Genomic DNA, 20,006 nt, shown 5'->3' with positions numbered 1-20,006 from the left:
TATCATCACTCAGCGCTTCCCTTTCCAGGGTTGAGTTTGGAGCGTCTAGGTTTGGTGAGAATGAACAGGGCCACTTCTGACTCTCCTGGTCAGCTCACATGCAGGTGGCTCCCAGTCCCAAACCCAGAGCCCTTCAAAGCCCAGGGGAGGCTCAGAGTAAAGCCTGGTGGAAGACGGGGCATGACTGGGTTGGTGACCTGGGTCTGGGAGGTCCTAAGGGCAGCCCCAGAACTGCCTTCCTAGCCCCAAAGACTGGGGACTCTACATGGGAAGTGGCGTACAGTAGGCACTTGATAAATGCTTATGGAAAGAAGGCTTGGAGAGATCTGGTGTTCCCAATCCCTGGGTAGGTCCAGGTCAAAGCTGTAAGGGGCTTCTGCCTGGGGGGACCCCACACCAGAGGTGGTGGAAGCGATCATGCTCATGGGCCTCGGGACTCCTCGGGGGGTCTAGAGCCCTGGCCATCCAGGCAATGCTTACGGTCACCGCCAGGCAGCTGTCCTGGGAGAAGCCTCTGGAAGTCCCTGGAGGCGGCCCTCCCCTGGCATGCCCCCAACCCTGACGCCATGGAGATCCCTTAGGAGCCCCACCACCCACAGTGAGATAATAATGACCATAATGAGAACAGTCACCCACACATGTGCACAGCGCTTTACAGGTTACAAAGTGTTTCACATACATCATCTCATCAATTCCTCACAACAGCCCTGTGAGGTAGGCAGGGCGGGGAGTAGCGTTTCCGTTTATACAGATGTAGAGACTGAGGACCAGAGAGGGTCAATGACCTGTTCGAGGCCACACAGCAAGTCAGCAGCAAAGCTGGGACCAGAGTTAGGCCTCGGCCCCTGGCTCTCTCCACTGACTGTGCTGTCCTCCAGGAGGACCCCAGCCCCTGCCCAGAGTCTCAGCCACACCCGAGCCAGGCCCCGCCCCCTGGCAGTAGTGCTGCCTGGCAGCTCAGCAGACAGGCCCTCACCCCCATTGGGCAGCCCTGTCCCCTCCACCCGCTCTCTGCAAACAGCCAGCCCAGAGCTGGGCCCAGACCCACCACCCAACCTGCTCCTGGCAACTGCCCTGGCTGGGTGGGCAGGCAAGTGGGGCTGGAACCTCCTTCCCTGTTTTCCTGAGTGATCCCTCCCCACAGGGGAAGAGAAGAGAAAGGAGGAAGAGAAGGAAGAGAAAAACAAGAAACTGAGTTGGAAGAGGGCCCTGGAGCAATCAGGACGTCAAAAGTTTGCATTCCGACTAGCTATAGGAAATAGTTTTTTTTTTTCTCTTTTTATTATTTCAAGTTTTCATAAAAATCCATAATTACTGAAACCCAAGTTACAGAGGAAGTTCGTAACTTTTTTATTGAATTATCGACTGTGCCGTGTCAGCTTCCGACTCCAGTCTGTCAACGTGTGCCCCTGTGCAGGTGGGGTCCCCAGGCCTGGACTTCTGAGGTCCTGGTAGAAATTGGGCAGGCGGTGAGGGCCAGCGGGGGCAGCAGGGGACGGCGTGGGAGGGAGAAAAAGAGTGTGTGTGGAGGGGCTCGGGGGAGGTGGGAAGGACTGGAGAGTGAGCGGATGGCGGCCAGGTCCCTTCCCCCGCCCGGCACGCCCCAGGGTCCCCGCCCCCCGCCCCGGCCTCATATCATCTTCATATTGAACTTGCGAGGTGCGTCGGCTGAGCTGATGCCTGCGTCCGACTTGCGGGGCACATACTCAATCTCGATGTTGTGCTTGGTGTTGCCCTTGCCCCGGCTCCAGAGAAACAGCAGCACCAGACAGAAGAGGACGACGCCCAAGAAAGAGATGAAGCCCATGGTGGTGGCGATGATGAGGGTCTTGATGTCGAAGGGGAAAGGCACGGTGGCGCGGGTGCTGTTGGCCTCTCCCTCGCCCGGCTGGTTGGAGATGAAGGCGAAGGTCTTGTTAGGCTGATGGGGCCAGTCGGGCGAGTAGCTGCGCACGTGCAGGTGGGCAGGCATGGAATCGTTGCCGCCCGCGTTGGCCGCGATGCACAGGTAAGTGCCGTTGTCCTGTACCTGGGCGTAGCGCACCTCCAGCGTGCCATCGGGGAAGACTGTGAGCCGCCCGTTGCTCTTGGCCGAGACCAGGTGCTTGCGGGGCGAGAGCCAGAGGATGGCGGGCGGCGGGTCGCCATCCGCCCGGCACACGAACTGCACTGTGTGGCCCTCGTCCACAAACACCTGCTGGGCCTTGCGGTCCCGGATGCGGGCACGGCGGCAGGTGAAGTAGTTGGGCAGGAGCACATCAGGGAAGTCCTTGAACTCCTTGCCCTGGACGAACTCGGGCGTGGCACACGTGGGCTGCTGCCGGTTGAAGTTGAGCCGCCAGCGGCGCCGGAACACCCACAGGAGCCGGCAGTCGCAGGCCAGCGGGTTGGAGTCCAGGATGAGCGTCTCCAGGTTGCCCACCGAGTGGAAGGCCGACTCCTCCAGTGTGGTCAGCTGGTTGCCGGAGACATTGAGCACGCGCAGGTAGTTGAGGCCGCGGAAGGCGTAGGGCTCCACCACGGCCAGCTGCCCACCCACCAGCTGGATCTCCTGCAGCCTTAGCAGCTCATGCAACATTGAGCCCTCAATGGTGCTGATGGGGTTGTAGGAGAGGTTGAGGAAGCGGAGATAGACCAGGTGGCGCACCGCCAGGTAGGGCACAGCGGTCAGGTTGCAGTGTGTGATAGACAGGGACGTCAGGTTGAGGCCGTAGAGACAGTTGGGAGTCATGGTGTCCAAGTAGGGCCAGTGAGAGATCTCCAAGACCTTGAGCCGGTACAACCTCTTGAAGGAATAGTCCCGGATGGCATTGATGTTGAGGTGCCGGAGCCGCAGGACGATGAGACCGTGCAGGTGGGACAGCGCCTCGGTGGGGATGGAGGTCAGGTTGCATTTCTCCAGCGTCAGCTGCTCCAGGCTGTTGAGGCCGCTGAAGGCTCGGTGGGAGATGTAGACGAGGTCATTGTCGCCGACTTCCAGTGACTTGAGGTTGTACAGGTCCTGGAACATGTAGTCCAGCAGGATGACGATCTTGTTCTCGCTGATGTCCAGTTTGGTCAGGTTACTGAGGCCGGTGAAGACGCCCAGGGGGATGAGCTTCAGGCGGTTGCTGCGGAGCCCCAGCGTCCGGAGGTTGAAGAGGTTGTTGAAGGCACCAGGCTCCACGGCGCTCACGATGTTCTCATTGAGCTCCAGCTCCTCCAGGTGCGGGAAGCTGGCAAACTCGTCCTGGTTGAGCGTTTTGATGCGGTTCTTGCCCAGGTCCAGCAGGCGGGTCTCAGTGGGGATGCCCTCGGGCACCGCCACAAAGCGCTTGCGGTGGCAGAGCACTGCGCGGTCCTGGGCGGAGCACTCGCAGCGGGGCGGGCAGCCTGTGGCTGAGCCTGACAGCACCGAGCCCAGCACCAGCAGGAGGATGGGCTGCCAGCAGGCCGGGAGGGGGCTGGGCATGCTCCTCACGCCCCCCGCCAGCATCCTCTCGCTCACCTGTGGCCAGGAGCAAGCACAGGACAGAGGGGGCGGTTAGAGGGCAGTGTCTGCTGGACCCCCACCCAGAGCCCTCTGTGCCCTCTGCCCTCCTGCCCTGTCAGGATGTCCCTGACACAGAGAGAGAGGCAGGGGTCCAGAGTGGCATATGACACCTGCCTGGGACCCCACAGTGAGGTCCAGATGCCCAGGCCAGAGGGCCTCCTGCCACCCCATGCTGCTTCCTCCTTGCCCCTTACCCTACCCAGAGCCCTCCTGAAGGACCCTCCGGCATCCCCGGGATCCAGGGGGTTCATGGAAGGGGCAGGGTCACTTCAGATGAGCCTGGTGTTGGCACCCTAGGCTGCATCCACCTCCTTTCCATTTTACGTTTTACAGACAATGCAACTCCAGGCGTGCACCTCCCACCCCACCTGGCACCCTGAGCCTCAGCTTCCCCTGGTGTTCATCAGGGATAAAGCGAGACCTGTTGAGCTGCCCTCAGGGCTCACAGAGGGAATCAAAGGGGCTCAAAGGCTGAGGCCTCTAGGAATAGCCAGCAGAGGAGCACGTCTGGGCCCCAGCTTGCCAGGCAAGGGCTTCTGAGGCTGCTGGGGCTCACCCTCTCAGAACTTCAGCCTGAGCATCCCCAGGTACAGACACCACGGCTCCCTCCCCATCAGCACTGTGCTGAGCTCGAAGCCCAAGAATCTTGGGCAACCAGCATGCCCAGTGGTTCCCCCCAGTGTTTGTGAAACTGCTCCCCAGTGGGGTTTCTGGATCAGTGGAGGGTGCCCCCTTCCAGAAGCCCAGGACCCAGCCGTAGTGCCTCCCTGGGGAATCTTTCCAACTCTACCCTTCCTCTGGGTCCCCATGGTGACCCACCCAGGCTCCTGAGCTCAGGCTCCTGCTATGCTCTCCTCCTGGAATATGTCCCTTTCCCCGGTGTGTTGAAACCCCATCTTCAAGGCCATTGCTCTGAGAAGCTATTTCTGATCCCCAGTTGGAAGTGTACTCCCCTTCAAAGACTCCCCCCGGGCTTCGTCCGTCTGTCTCTCCGGCTTCCAGTCACCCTCCTCCTAGTACCAGGGTTCTGTGCAGCTGCTGGTCCGATGGGGGAGCAGTCAGACCCCCACGGCCCAGGACGGTGCAGGTAGCCCTGGAGGTGCTGGTCCACGCTGGGGCACTGGGGACATGAGGCTTGTTACAGCTGGGCCCTGAGGAACGTGCAGGATTTGGGTGGTGATGACAAGGGAGACGGTGCCGGGATAGGGGTCCAGCCTGAGTACAGGCTGCAGGCGGTGTGAGCAAGGGGTGTGCGGGAGCTCGCCCCCCGATTACTCTCTCCTGGCCCGCATTCAGAGGCCACTTGCTCCCACTTCTGCTACACTGCCCTTCCCTCCTCTATCTCTGTTCCACCCTGTGGGAAACTGGCCCAGCAGGGTACTTAGGGGGCTGGGAGGACTAGTCTGGACTCCTTCAAACTCCAGAGGCTGGACCAAGATGGTCTCTGGGGGCCGAGCTTAAGCCCTTCTACTGCTAGTGGGGGTGAAGATCCATCCCACCCAGCCTGGCACCCTTGGGGCTCTGCTGCCAACCACATAGCCCACACTCATGGCCCTGAGGGGGCCTCACTGTAGGAAGGGGATGCCCAAGCTGGGAAGGTCCCATCTCTCTGCCCCAGCTCAGGCCCTTCTCCCACTCCTTCAAGCTCCTCCCCACACCTGCACACAGCCTCCACTTCCAAAGCTATAGGTCTTATCATCTGCACTTCAACCCTTACGGCAACTGGGGCTCGGAGAGCTTGTGGCTGCCCAAGGACACCCAGCCAGTTGAGGAGGTGGATTTGGGACCAAGGCTCTGGTCTGTCGGACTTCAATGACAATGCTCCAGCGGTCTCCCAGGACTGACAGGCACTCCCTGGTTGCTGATCGACTAAGTGACTGATTAACTAGAGAGGGCTCCTGGTGTCACTGACATGTTATAGAATCTGCAATGTTTTGTTATTCCCAAGGGCTCTGTCCACCACCACCCCCCCTTCCCCTCAGCCCCTCTCATCTTCTCTCCAGAGTTTTCTGTGGTTTGGCCTCCCCCACCCCACCCTCATCAGGCCATTTTCCACAAGTCACACATGCTCCAGTGACCCACCAGAAAAGCAAACATCCTGACAGGCAATCAATAAGTAATTGGGATGGCAGCTGGGGCTGGCGTGGGTGTGAGCTTGGGGACCGGGAGAGGTAAATAGGACTTTTAGCACCCAGCTCACCACTGCGCTGGGGCGTGGGGTAGGCTGATGGAGAGGGTGCTAAGGAATGAGAGAGGGGATAGCGAGTGCACAGGCTACCTTGAGATGTCGGTAAGACCCTTATACAGACAAGAATCTGGCATACGAAGACTCCACCCCCTTGTCTCAACCTACCCATCTACCTCCTCTCCCACCATTCCCCCCAGGGAAAACACCCAGGTATCCCAGCCTTGTCCTGAACATTCCTGGCTCTAAACCATCTCCTTTTGGAGATCTCTCCCAGCCTCACTGCCCTAGCAGCCTTTGTGACCATCCATCCCAAAGGCCATCTCCTCCATGAGGCCATCCCCGATCTACTCAGTCAGAAATCATCTCTTGCCCACAACTCTGAAGTACCTTAGATTTATTAGTAATGACATTATGTAACTGATGTATAGCACATCTCATTCTAAAAATGATTTGAGCCAATGACCAAAAAATTATGTTACAAGATGATAAGATAAAGCTAAATAAGGCAAGCCAGTCAAGAAAGAAGGTCACAAAATCCTATATAATGATTAAAGGTGAGAGCTTCCTAGTAACCTGAGCAAAGAGGGAAATGTGCTCCAAAGCCTCAGCATTTGGCGCCTCTCCTGTGTCGTATGTTTAATCCTGGGTCAAACTCCCATGGGTACATTTCTCTCACCTGCTAGAGAGTGAGGTGCCTGAGGGCAGGTGATGTGTCTGCAGCCTCAGACCAAGGTGTGGCACGGAAAAGACTCAACTGAATGTTCTTTGAAAGGAAGTGTGTGTGCATGAGAGTTTTTTCAGGGGCTGAAGTCATTCTCATGAAGCTGACCCTGGAGCAGGCCCACTGAGCAAAGAGAGACCTGGTGGATTCAAATATGTTGATAGAAAAAGAAAACCTGATCGGCATTGCCCTGTGTGGCAGGCCTGGCAGTTAGACCCCCAGAGCAATGGGCCATACTCCACGGGACCAGGATAGCTCCAGAAGGGCACATCCTCCGAATTGCCTTTTACATGTGACTGTCCTGAAAGATGGGGAAACTGAGGCCTAGAGGGTCTAACATGGCTTCCCAAGCTGGTTCAGCACACTGGGCCTGGTCTCCAGGTCTAACACCCCCATGGGGTCCCTGTCATCTAGGGATACTGGTAAGGTCATGTCTGACGGGGTCACCAAAACTGCTGAGTGAGTAACGTGCTGCCCCCGCCCTCCTGGCACCATTAATCCTGCTGGTTACTCCTGCAATGGCCAAGGAGAAGTGTTTTATGCATTTTAATCAGTGTTTTATTTTGGATCCTTGCCCCCTGAAGGGCTTCCCACAAGGGCAAGACTTTAAAAATTGGACCAATAAATACAAAGGAAATGAACATCAAAGGCTGGCAGGTGGACAGGCAGAGGAGAGCCGTGCCCGGGCCACAGCATACAGAGCCGACAGCAGCCTGCGTCCTCCCGACCCCAGAGCGGTGGGTGCAGCCGAGCCATCAGACCTGCACTGCAGAGGGCCACCTGCCACCATCACACCCTCACTCACGTAGTGGGGCAGATACAGCCTGGCTCACTTGCTCCCCACACCGGCCACTCCACTGTGTGCCCCTCAAGGACGCCTGCCCTCTCTGCCCTTTCCCCCGCCGTGCAGGGAGGGGCTGATTCCAGGGTCCCTGAGGGAACACACACAGAAACTGGATCTTCCCCAGCTAGAAAGTCAACATCCTCAAACCTGCTTAAGGAATGAAGATGAGTAAGGGCTCAGGCCCCAAACTGCAGTTTTACTGGGACTGGAAGGATCTGAGGTTGGCATCCCCAGCTGGGGCCTCACATTGGGGCTGTCCCTCGGGGCTCAGGGTTAAAGAGCATAACTGGTGGAGACAGAAGGGGCATGAGATCATCCATGGGTGGACTTGGAGAACCCTAAGAGAGGTCAGGGGTCATTCTATCTCCTAAGGCAGCATCTGGAGGCCCCTGGGGGCAGGGGCGTGCCTCTACCACGCAGCCAGCCTGGCCCATACGAGCTGGTCAGACGCCTGCACTTAGGGAAGGGTTGGGACTAGCATCTTCAGACCACCTGCTACAGGCCAGGTTTTAGGCTTTATACACACTGTCTTAGAAACCCTCACCCAGCATTCAGAGATATTTCCTACCCATTTTACAGATGAGAAAAGCTGAGGCTTCCAAAAGGAAATTCCTTTGCCTTTAGGCCTAGGCTACAAAGCTAGGCAACAGCAGAGCTCCGTTCCTCCTGGTCAGGCTGCCTGTCCCAAGAGCTACCACAAGTGGAGCAGGACTTCTTTCAGACACACAGGCCAGTTCAGAGCCAAAGGAGGGGCAGGCGTGTCGCGGCAGCGCTAGGGTAAGGCCCCCAGGGCTAAGGGAAGGCACTAGTCCTTAGGTAGCTGCATGTAGGTAACTTGCCCCCTAAATGACAAAAGCTCTTCCACAACTGTCAGAAAATGGTATGTTGAACACACTGAATTTTTCCAGTGTTTTCCCACCGTACCATTCTCCTTCACCTGCTGCCACTGTCTGTGCTAGAATCTCGCCTAATTTGGGGTCGGCTGCAGCACAGGAGGGAAGGTTCAGTTATTTTTGGTTTACAGTATCAATATTTCATGGTGTTCCCACTCAGTGTTCCTCAGGGACACTGAATTATTCCAGTGAATCTCGCCTAATTTGGGGTCGGCTGCAGCACAGGAGGGAAGGTTCAGTTATTTTTGGTTGAATTTTTCCAGTGTTTTCCCACCGTACCATTCTCCTTCACCTGCTGCCACTGTCTGTGCTAGAATCTCGCCTAATTTGGGGTCGGCTGCAGCACAGGAGGGAAGGTTCAGTTATTTTTGGTTTACAGTATCAATATTTCATGGTGTTCCCACTCAGTGTTCCTCAGGGACCGCAGGGATCCCCAGTACACACAGGCATGAGATCCCTGGCACAGAGGTGCCCACTGCCATCCCCAGGACCCGTGGCCCCCTGGGTTCTCAGCCTGGCTGTGTGACCTGGGGCAACTGTGACAGGCTGCTTCTTCACTGGGAACTGAGGCTGTTATGCAGGATCTCATCTTGTCCTGACACCCTACATTCCTAAGACTGGGCCTGCAGCGGGAAGGAGGGGGGAGGGAGGGCAAACGTGGGATGGGGGGCTGAGGGCTTCAGAGAGTCGGCCTCGGCCTCGGGCCCTGCCCAACTCTACTACCCTTTCCTGCTGATTGTTGAAAGCCCTGGGCCTGTTAGCACATCCTGTTCCCACCACCACCCCTTGAGGTGGGTCGATTACTCGGACAGGTGAAGGGACTTACGCTGTGTCACCAAAGACTGGAGGCAAGGCAAGGTCTAGATTCTTCATGACTTGCCCTGTCCCCAAGTTCCTGCCTGTCTGAAGTCCCTTCTCTGCCTTCAGCTCCAGGGCACAGAGCAGCTGGATCCATTCCATGAAATGATAAAGCACGTTCGTGATAAGAGTACCTGTTCAGAGGCAGCTGTGGCCACGTGGCTGAAAGTAGGGTAATGGGGGGGGGGTGGAGTGAGGCCTGTCTAGAAAGCCCCGATGGTCACTCCATCCTGGGGCCTTTCTCCCACAGCGATGGTCGACCATCTGCCCCATGCCTGGAGATCTCCCACTCAGCCTTCAGAATCCAGCTCAAGGGTCTTCTACCCCAAGCCGCTCTTTGCAAGTCCCCAGGAAGAAGGATCACCTCCTGGGGGGTCCATCTGGATCTTGGGTGGCCCTCTGCCAAGCACTGCTGGTGTGTTTACCTCTCTCCCTTCCTCCCTCTGTTAGAGCCTCTGCTGCCTCCCCTTCTGTGGCCCCCAGATTGAGAGCCCCCAGTACAGGGCTGGGGCTGCTATAGCTTAGCACCGCCGGGCCCAGCTTCAAGGAGCAGAGAGCCCCGACACACAGCTGCTGGGACAGCTCCCCAGAACAGCTCTCAACTCCTGGTCTAAGCTGTTTACAGAGGCTTCAAGGAGGAGAAAGAGGTGTCATGTGGGCTCAGGCTGAACTACAGATACATTTCCACCGGCCAAGTCAGGGGCGGGAGAGGCGGCATTTCAGCCAAGAGAACGGTGCGGGCAAAGGTGTGCAGGGTGGAAGTGACTCGTGTCTGGGAACATTTGAGGGCATCCAGGGGCTCCTAATTGCTTCTCTCCTACCCCAAATCCTGACCCGGGTCCCTGGACTCCTTTTAAAGATCCTCCATTCTGGCTTTCCCGGGCTAATCCCTGCTGAGGTGTGAATGGCTGATAATGGCTTAAGGTGTGAGCTGCTAATGGGGGAAACTTGATATTCCCTGGCCAGTCTAATCCAGCAGGGCTATGCTGAGAGCCTGGGGAAGGGCAGGGGCTGCCCCCTGGCACACGGGGAGGGGGTATGGGGGCAAAGGAAACCCTGGGAGGAGGGGTTAGCACCAGGTTGAGCTCTGGCAGGAGAAATCCAGACCGACTGTGGCCCGCAGGCAGGCAGCTGGGCCGCGTCCGTCCGTCCGTCTCCTCCTGGGCTGGTCGGCCTGCCTTTGCCTGCCCTCTCCCTCTCCATTCTCCTCCTCCTTCATCCGCCCCCAACGGGGAGAGAAAAATCAACCTGAAAGGAAATTGAGGTCATGTCCTTTGTCGTGTATAATTCTTTATTTTCCTCTTGCTCTTGGTTCTAGCAAACAGTTGCTGGGCCCCCGGGGTGCCTGTGTGTGACGTTTGTGAGCAGGCAGCCATGTGTGGCCTATGTGGGTGAGTGTGCCTGCTGTCCCTCCTCCTGCCACTGCTGCTCTCTGCACCCACCCCCACCCCCGGCCACTGCCATCAGCCCCATCTCTTAGGGGCACTTGGAAACTCAGTCCTCTCCCAAAGGTGCTCACCTGGCCTCTCAGCCATGGCCGGGCTGGAGGGTGCTGACAGGGTGCAGTGTGGCTGCCTGCCTGTTTGCTAGGGCAGCTGCCCCTGTGTGGGCCTGGGCAAGCACCCGTGCCCCCTGCACCTAAGGGAGGGATGCCCCTGCCCACCCCACCGCCTACCCCACTGAGCACAGCTGATCTCAGGAGCTGACAGCCTTCCAGCCAGTTCGCAGCCCCAGGCCATTTGTGGGATAAATTATGAATTTTAATTGGCAAAGCATCTTAGTGTTTAAAGGCTTCTGTGTATAGGCTTTGCCCTCTAGGAGCTGCTGGCTCGTTGCAGAGGAGCAAGGGTGGGGTAAGGCCTAGAGAAGGCTACTTCTGAGTGGGCAAAGGGCACTGGGCTCTGGCCAGGGCACCCTGCCCTGCTGTGTGACCTTGGGTGAGTCCTGGACCACTCTGGACCCTGCCTGCCCTTCCACACGGTTGTTCTGAGGTGAGAGGCCAGTGGGGAAGCTAGGAGCCGGCCTGGGGGAGGCAGGAGGGAGCCACTGGTTCTGGGAAGCTTCCTTGTTGTCTGCTGTAGGCCTGCCTGAGCAGACAGCACTCCTAATTAGATTGGTGCTGTCCCAGAATTGAGGAAGGGTACACAAGCACCCATGTGGTGACCTGATGGGTCTCAAGGAAAGTGATGGTCCTGCACCCCCATACCTCCCTTCCCATCTCTCTCCAGGTCTGAGATGCCAACCCAGGCCCTCGGGGACAGGAAGATGCCCCCGAAGGACTCTGGCCCCATCCACCGCCCAGGCCAGGGGCCCCTTGGGAGGTGCCTAGCAGACATGCCTGCTTCATCTCCCCTCAGCCCCCCTCTTTCTGGGGCACCCAGGGCCCTCTCCCAGTTGCTCCAACCCTCAGGCTCCTCTACCTTGGGAACAGCTCAGGCTGGCCCATTTCAGACTTTGGAGGCCTGAAAACCAGCCAATCCCCACCTGCGAGGGTCACAAGCCTTGGGCTTGGGAGAGGGAGGAGGTCACAGTCTCAGAAATCCAGGGTGGAGATGGGGGAGTTAAGGGGAGTAGTGGATCTAATGTGGGACTTGAAGGCCAGAGACCTAATAAATATAATGATGATGATTGGAAAAACCCTAACAGAGGACTTTTGGTGTGCATTATTCTAAGTACTTTACATATAAAAATTAATTTAACCTCACCACAACCTGTTGAGGTAGGTCCTGTTATTGTTCCCATTGTGCAGATGGAAAAGACAAAGCACAAGGAGGTTCTGTAATTTGCTCAGGGTCACAAAGAGGTTCTGTAACTTGCTCAAGGTCACAAAGCTAGCATGATATGAACTCAGACATGAACTTGTTTAATCTTCACAACAATCCTATTAGGTTGGTACTATTATCCTCATTTTAAAGATTAGATAACTGGGGCAAAGAGAGGTGATGCAACTTGGCCCAAATCACACAGTGGTAAGTAGCAGAGATGGAATTAGTCCTGAGGCAGTTAGACCACAGGCTGTCCTGACCACTCGTATATACTGCCTCTCTCTGATTCAAGTTCAAGGGCTGCTGAGCTGCATGATCGTGGGCAAGTGGCTTTATGCCTCGGGGCCTTAAACTCCTCATTTAGAAAAGGGAATGGCAGACTTTATACTGCTCTCATAGGGCTGGGGGCAGAGAATTCAAGGAGAAGGAAGGGAAGAGACATTTATATGGAACACATAAACTAAATGCTTTGCAGAATGACCCCACCAACCCTCACCACATACCCTGTGAGGGAAGTACCATTAGCCCCATTTTACTGATGAGGAAACTGAGGCTCCAAGCCATTAATTCACCTGCCAAAGGTCACTGAGCTTGTCTAACTCCAGAGGCATGATAACCCTAGAGACCATCACTCAGGTGAGGAAACGGAGGCCCAAGAGCATGAGCAACTTGTCCAAGGTCCCACAGCATCTCAGGGTTAGGGCCTAGGAAGAGGCCCGGCCTCCTGACGGCAGCCTTCTCTCTCCAACATCACGCAAGGATAACATAGCCTCTCCATTCATGCTGCAGCCAGGTCAGGGACAGGTGAAGGTTTGCATTATTTCTGCCTCAGAAAAGGGAGAAGACTTAAAAACAACCCCCCAGTACATCACAAACCAAGGTCCAGTGAGTTATTTACACCATGGACAGGCAAACTATAAATAAAAACACTTGCCCTTCTCTTGGCACTGACTGTTCAAAGCCCTCTCTGCTCAACTGAATCTTGGCCAACCTCTTGCCAAAGCCCATTTTTTCCAACCTGGTATGTATACTAAGCTCAGTATCAAGAGGTGATGAACCCCTCTGGTCAGACACATACAGGTGGTGTGTTCTGCTCAGCCACAACTGATGCCACCACCTGACTGTGCATTCACGAGAAGCCCAAACTTGGGACAGCCCTGGCATCTCTGCAAATCTCTAAGGTGTGTCCCAAGGCAGAGGGTATAAAGGGTCCAGTGCACACCCACAGGGTAGAACCAAAGACCCATGTGCGGAGTCATAGAAGAAGCCTATTCAGTTCAGTACGAGGAATCAAATGGAAGATCAGAAGGCTCAGGATAGAAGATATACCTTGGTAGATGATGAGTGAGCAGGCTGTCATGAGAGGTATGCAAGCAGAGACCGTGGATCAGGGACACTGCAGGAAGACTCCTCTGCTGGGTCCACACCTCAGCGGCCCCTCTTAGCTCTGAGATACCCCCATCTTGCACCCCAGTAAAGGGAGTTGACATGGCCAGCCCCCCAACTGCATCTGCAACCCTGTGCTGGGCCAGACAGAGGAAGCATGCTGGCCGGGCCCCCACCCACTCCTGGAGCCACGAGCTGCTTCTCTGCAGAGGGAAGCAGAGGAGGTGGCAGAGAGAGATTAATTCCCTGAAATGGGAAAAAATAGAAAAACACACACACACCACACACCCTAATAACACGTAATAAGAGGTTGGAGACAAGGAACAATGCCCTGGTAATGTCACCCTGGCGGCAATCAATTTGGGTGTCACATGAAATAGGCATAATTATTCCGCCAGCCCCGTCGCTCATCTCTAACCAGCTCCAGGGGCCCAGGCCCGGGTGGGGAACACTGCGTAGAATCAATTGTTGGTGCACCAGGCTGGCAGAGGGAACCGCTCCAGATTAGCTGGCCAGCACCAGGTTTCTCAGCCCCTGAGGGTAGGCAGGGGCTTGAGGGCCTTGCAAATGCCCAGGAGCCACCTTGCTCATCCAGCCCTCACTTGCTCAGTGGGCAAGGGAAATCAGGGAGGACTCCCCAAGGAGGTGGGAAAGAAGGAGGAGCGAACATACATATGTTCATCATTGTTCATTCCCCAGGTCACCAAACTCTTAGCACTCACCAAGGCCAAGCCCCACACCAGGTGCCAGGGGTTTATTGGGGGCTGTGCATTATTAAAATAATGAAGCAAAGTCTCCTTCTACCTCCCAAGCTAGGACCACCCCTGCCCATCCTGTGGGTGAACACAGAGCCACTAGGATTCCTTTGGCTCTAAGTGTGCAGGGACTTAAGCTCTCCTTGCTCCTCCTTCATTCCCACTTCACTGGGGAGAACTCCCTGACTGCTCTTGCCCATCCCTGTCCCGCTTGCCCAGGGTTTATACAGACAGCACTTCAATACCTGGGGAAACTGAGGTGCAAAGGGAATGATTGCTTAGTGAGCACCCATTACACACTGGCTGCTGCTGCCTATCTCAATCCCCATTTCATACACCAGAAACTGTGAATTTCGGATATGCAAATCAAGGCCGTAATATAAGATCATTTTACGCTCATTCTATCAGTAAAAGTCAAGATGTCTGAGCATACCGAGTGTGGGTGCGGGTGGGGGATAATGGGGATACTCATCTCCTGCTGGGGGAAGCATAAACGGCCCAACCAATTTGGAAAACACTGTGGCACATTTCCCAGTAAAGCTGAATATGAATATGACCTACGGCAATTCCGCTCCTAGCTGTGTGCCCCAGAGACACTCTGCCTGTTGTCTCAGGGGAAGGGACAAGAAAGGTCACCGCAGCACTGTTTGTAAGAGTAAAAAGGCAAACAACTCACGTACCCATTAGTAGAAGAATAAATACACTGTTTATGTTCAAACAACAGAACATTATGCATCAGTGAAAATGAATGAACTACATTTATCATTATTTGTAACAATATAGATGAAACTTAGGCATACAGTGTTGAAGAAAAAAGGCAAATTCCAGAGGACTGCACAGTTTCATGTTCCTTTTACAAAGTTCAAAACTAACTAAAATTGAACAATTTCTCTATATTAAAATGTGATTTTTAAAAGGCAAGAGAATACTAAATAGATAATTTAGGGTAGTGGCTGCCAAGGGATGGGGTGAGAAGAAACACACGGGAAGATGCATATCGTTATTAAAGTGCTAGTGCTCAGGTTGGGGAGTAGGGTCATGGTGTTCATTATATTCGTAGTCATAGTAGTAGTAATCCTAACTACATTAATTAATTAACAGGCCATGCCTGGACCGGTGAGCAAGAGTCGCAGACCAGAGCTCAGGAAGAAGGCATTCTAGACGGAGCCCCATGCTTATAAGCTGGAGTCTTTGGGCAAGTTGTTCTACCTCTCTGGCTCTCAGTTTTCTCAGCTATAAAATCAAATCTCTGTACCACCTACAAGGCTAAGATTGAGAGCACATCACTGATACAAACTATGGAGTGGCTAGCAGTTCTGGAGAGTTTACTGTGTACCAGGCACTGTTCTAACTGCCTTGCATACATGAACACACTTAGCCTTCATAATGGCCCTCTGTTATCCTCACTTTACGGATAAGGAGACTGAGGTCCAAAAGATTAAGTTACTTGCCCACAGTCACAGAGCTAGGCAGTGTGGAGCTGAGATTTGAACCCAGGCATCTGGCTCCAGGTACTACACTCAACAACCTCACTATAAGATGACACTAAAGGAACTGAACACAGGAGGAGGGGACTGTTGTCAGAACAGCTCTACTGGGTCCACAGAGCCCAAGGATATTCATTCATTCATTCAACACATAAATGAAGGTCAGCATCCCTCAAATGCATTTGGAAATGAACTTGCCTTCCCAATGTCTTTCTACAAAAAAACCGTCCCTGATTCTGGAATCCTGCTTTCTGTGTCTCTGCCAAGTCTTTTACTGCCTCAAGAGATACCCAGTCTCTCTCTTCCTGGAGGATCCCTGACTGCCGCAGCCCCCAGGAGCAAATCCCATCCTGCTCTGAGTAACCAGTGTGTGCTACTGAATACGCTGCCTTGGCTCTCCCCATCCCCTGCCTGGGGCATCCTTGACACCACCTACTTCTGTCCATCCATTACAGGCTGAAGACACTGTGTTCCTTCCAGGTAGTTTTTGCTACCAGAACCAGCTGCTCCCTGGTGCCTCCCAGCATCTTTCCTATCCCCAAGGCCAGGCAGGGGAGCCCAGGGGATGGGTCCAGGATTGCCCCGGGTGTTCAAGGCAATCCATGGGGGCCATGGGAGGGCCTAGCCCAGAGCAGAGCAGGCAGCTCAGCCAGGATGTGTAGAATAAATGCATGAATGAATTGGCTGGTACAATATTAGGTGCAAACCAGGCACTGTAGGTGCATGGAGGAGGAGGGTCAGTGACGTGGAGCAGTCAGGGAGGCTTCCTAGAGGAGGGGCCAGGAGAAGAGAAGACCTTCTGGGTAGGTCTTCTCACAGCTAGACCAAGAGACCCCAGGCAGCAAAACCAAGGCTCTCACTCTGAAACCACCACCACCTACAGCCTCCCCTCCCTGGTCCTTCCCTAGTCCCACAGGACCCACTTCCTCAACCCTCCACCTGACACACTGCCTCATGCCTCCATGGGACCCTGTGTAAACCAGTGCACTGCTTCATCTCTCAGCAGGAATGCATTTCTCCCACCCTCCGGACCCAATCACGATCCTCTCACCATTTGCTTTGGTGGCACGTGGAGAGCAGTACCAGATGAGCCATCGCTGGTACCAGGGATCCTGTCTGGCTTTATGCTGACCAACCCTCACAAGACTTTTTTTTCTTTTCTTTTTGATATCCCCCTGGAATTCTGGGTTTTAGAAAATAATATCTACTATAGGAAAAATGGGTGCTCCGGGGCAGGGGATAGGGGAACTGATCCCTAGGAAGAAGACGACTGCAAGGGGTTGAGTGGTCTCTACAATATGCCCTCAGCCCACAGGCCATGATACCTTAGCCTTGAGCACCCACCCATCCCCCCAAACCTGGCCCCTTGGATTCGGGACCCACTCTAACTCCAGGCACTGGGGAGCACTGCAGCCTTGACCAAGCCCTACCCAACGCCCATCTCACACATAAACTGGCAGGGAGTGGGAGAAGGGGCAGAGACAACAAGAATAACACAGGGGGCCTGCCCTCGCCTTTGCTAAGCCTCCCTCCAGGAGGGGCAGCTGGGTGCTGCCGGGAGCCCCTATCTGGGTTCCGAGGAGTTTGTGGCCTCTCCCTTCTGCCACCTCATCCCCTGTCTCCTGCCTCAGGCCATGGGGAGAAAGCAGGAAGGGCAGGCAAGCTGTCCCAGCAGACCAGGTGCTGGCATCTTCCCAGAGGTGTGAGGACTCTGAGCCCCTCCTGGCCCACACAAGGACAAAGGGTCTGGGAGCAGCTGACCCTCCCTTCCCTCACAGCACTCCTTGCTGGATGTGCGGAAGCTCCAGGCTCTCTGCCGCCTCGATGCCCCGGCTCATTGCTCCCTGGGCATGGGAGGCACCGGTGCTGGAGCCATTGGCATAACGACCAGCAGGGCTGAGCCAGAGCCGGAGCCGCGGGCCAGGTTGGGCTGCGCACCCTCCAGCTGCCCAAGCCGAGCAGAGGAGGACAGAGGGAGGGCTGGACTGGCAGGAAAGGGGCTTGCCCAGATGGTACTGCCCCCACCTCAGGGCTTCCTGCACTCCCACCCAACCAGGGCAGAGCTGTTGCCATCCTCCCAGATGCCCCAACTCCCCCACCCCGACCCCAGGACCTCTGAGAACAAAGAGGAGATGCCAATGCCGGCACAACCAGGGCTGGATGGAGCTGGGCTGGGACCCAGGGCAAGAGACAGGAGGGGACTGCCCACTGGGCCTGGCCCCACCCCTCCTCAAAGTGGGATCCACCTGGAGGTGCCTGGGGGAGCAGGAAGCCCACAGCCCACCTTGCAGAGGTGGGGGGCCGAGAAGGAGACCCCTTCTTCTCAGCCGGTTCCTACCTCCCACCAGCTCTGCTTTGGAATGAAAAGTGGGGCAGGGGGAAGTGAGAAGCCAGGGCTGAAGACAAAGGGAGGCCCCCCAATGGTTCCTGGGTCCTCCTCCACCCCAACTCCCTCTCCTCCACTCTCCTAGCCCCTCTTTCCCCTTTCCTCGCCCTCACTGGGCAGGAGCTGGAAAGGGGCTGCCCCTCGTTAGGGGAGTCAGGTGGCGCCCAGCCCCGTGCCTGTGGAGAAACCTGGTCCCTGACCTGCATCCACCGGCTTGGGGGTGCCTGGTGCAGGCTAGGGCTGCCTGGGGGTGTCTGGGGTCTATGGAGAGAGGCAACCACCCAGTGCTGAGCAGGGGGCTTACCCTTCAGGGTGACCAATGCTCAGAATGGGAGGTGGGACAGAGGATGAGCAGGACTGTGACCCCTCCCCAGCTCCGGGGGTCCCAGCTAGACAACCTGGAATTTGTTGGGTGGGAGGGACGGGAAAGAAGAAATCTTCATTTCTGAGGCTTCGGGGGGGCGATCAGATCTGTGACCCCCAAAGCGGGTCTGGGTGACGCTGGGGTGCCCCACAGCCCCAAGATGGGCACAGCCCGGGCCGACGGCGGCCCCCAGGGGCGCTCGCCGTAGGGCTGCCCACTCGGGGCTGGGCCGCGGCCGCCGGGCTCACCTGCATTTCGGGCGCGCTGTCCGTCCGCTCCGCTCGGTCACCAATCGCATGTCTCCCCCGCCAGGGCCCCAGCCCCTGCCCAGCCCCTGCCCAGCCCCCTCCTTCGTCTCCTCCTCCTTGTCCGACACCTCCGCCCGGTAGTCCGCGCGCCCTCGCGGGGCTAGCCGTCCGTCTGTCTGCCCCACGCGGGCAGGAGCCAAGCCAGAGCCGGGGCCGGGGCAAGGGCCGGGGAGTGGAGAGGCGGGAGGCCGGGGCCCCGGCGGGCGGAGGGGCGGGTGCGCTCAGGACTAGCGACGCGGGCTCTACGAGCCTCGTTCTGCGCCCCGGGCCGGCCTGGAGCCGCCGCCGCCGCCGCCGCCTCTGCCACTGGGGCCGGGGTCGAGGCCGGGCGCGCTCCGCAGCGGGGCCGGGGCCAGGGCTGAGGCCGGCGGGCAGCGGCCGCGCATGCTGCTCGGAGCCCCCGCGTCGGGAGAGGAGCCGGAGCGGCGCGGGTGGGGACTCCGCGCGCTCCGGGGCCGGGGCCGGGACCGGGACCCGCCGCCGCCGCCGCCTGTGTTGTCGCCGGCCGGCCGCCCGCGCCGGCTCCCGCGCCGGCTCCCGCCCGGGCTCCGCGCTCTGCCGCGGCGCGGGGAGGAGCGCGAGGAGCGAGCCAGGGAGGGAGGAGGGAGGGAGCGAGAGAGCGAGCGAGCTAGCGGCGGGAGCCGGGCGGGGGAGGAGAAGGCGCGGCCGCAAAACCGAGGGAGGGGGGGAGGTAAGGTGGAGGACTCGGCTCCTTTCAGCTAAGGGGGCGGAGAGGGAGGAGCGCCCCAACCACCGCCCTGCACTGATGGGGCAGCGAAACTGACAAAGGGGCGCGGGCTAGGGTTGTGCCAGCCTTGCGCGGGGGCCGGCGCCTCCGAGCTCCAGCCCCGCACACGACCGCGCTCCTCCGAGTTCCAGGCCAGCGCGGCCGCGGGGAGTCCGGTCTGTGGTCCTCCCTGGGGGTGTGTGGCCACTTGCGTGTACATGTGAGCGCGTGTGTTCACACGTGTTAACTGGGGTCATTGCACACTGCCATGTGGACCGACACACGCACGTGAACCGGTAAGGCTCCCCACCGACCAGGGTTGTTTGGAGGACGGCGTGGGAAGGGTGAGGCCTGGAGCCGCGGTCAAGCGCCTTGTCCCCGCTTTTCGGAATTGTCTGCGAATCCCTGGAGGGCCCACATCCTGGCGGCCTTGGAGCGAGGCAGGTAGAGAGGGAAGCTCCGGGGTACGCCGAAGAAGGCGCGCCAGCCTCGCGGCTCTACCCCAAGCGTGGTCTTGCGCCCTCTTTTGCAGCCTGGGTCCCCGCCCAGCCTGGCTTCCTGTCCAGCAGAGGGCAGCAGGCCTCTCTGGCCAGCTCTGGCCGCGGGCACTGCATCCAGAGACCAGCAGAGGGCAACGCAGAGCCTCAGGATTCGGCTCCCCAAGGGTCCAGGGGATCCTGAGTTGAGGCACATACTCAGATAGGCCCAAGGAATGGGACCTCTCCTCAGATCCACATCCTCCTTGACCTGCAGATACAGAGATTCAGCTGGTGGAGGTGTCTTGGCAAAGCC

General features: G+C 57.2%; 1 protein-coding gene across 1 annotated transcript in view; it reads right to left on the bottom strand.

Annotated features, from left to right (window-relative positions):
- Positions 1 to 1,276: 1,276 nt before the first annotated feature.
- The window catches only part of LINGO1 (leucine rich repeat and Ig domain containing 1), a 79,255-nt gene continuing 60,525 nt past the window's right edge, over positions 1,277 to 20,006 (bottom strand). Inside the window, exon 3 of the mRNA XM_007110808.3 lies at positions 1,277 to 3,487. Within this exon, the coding sequence (XP_007110870.1) occupies positions 1,631 to 3,475 (1,845 nt within the window). The 5' untranslated portion in view covers positions 3,476 to 3,487 and the 3' untranslated portion in view covers positions 1,277 to 1,630. The remainder of the gene's footprint in view (positions 3,488 to 20,006) is intronic.

The sequence above is a fragment of the Physeter macrocephalus genome, chromosome 11 (genome assembly GCF_002837175.3).
Source record: "Physeter macrocephalus isolate SW-GA chromosome 11, ASM283717v5, whole genome shotgun sequence".
Lineage (NCBI taxonomy): Eukaryota > Metazoa > Chordata > Mammalia > Artiodactyla > Physeteridae > Physeter > Physeter macrocephalus.
This window is presented reverse-complemented; position numbering and strand designations above follow the sequence as displayed.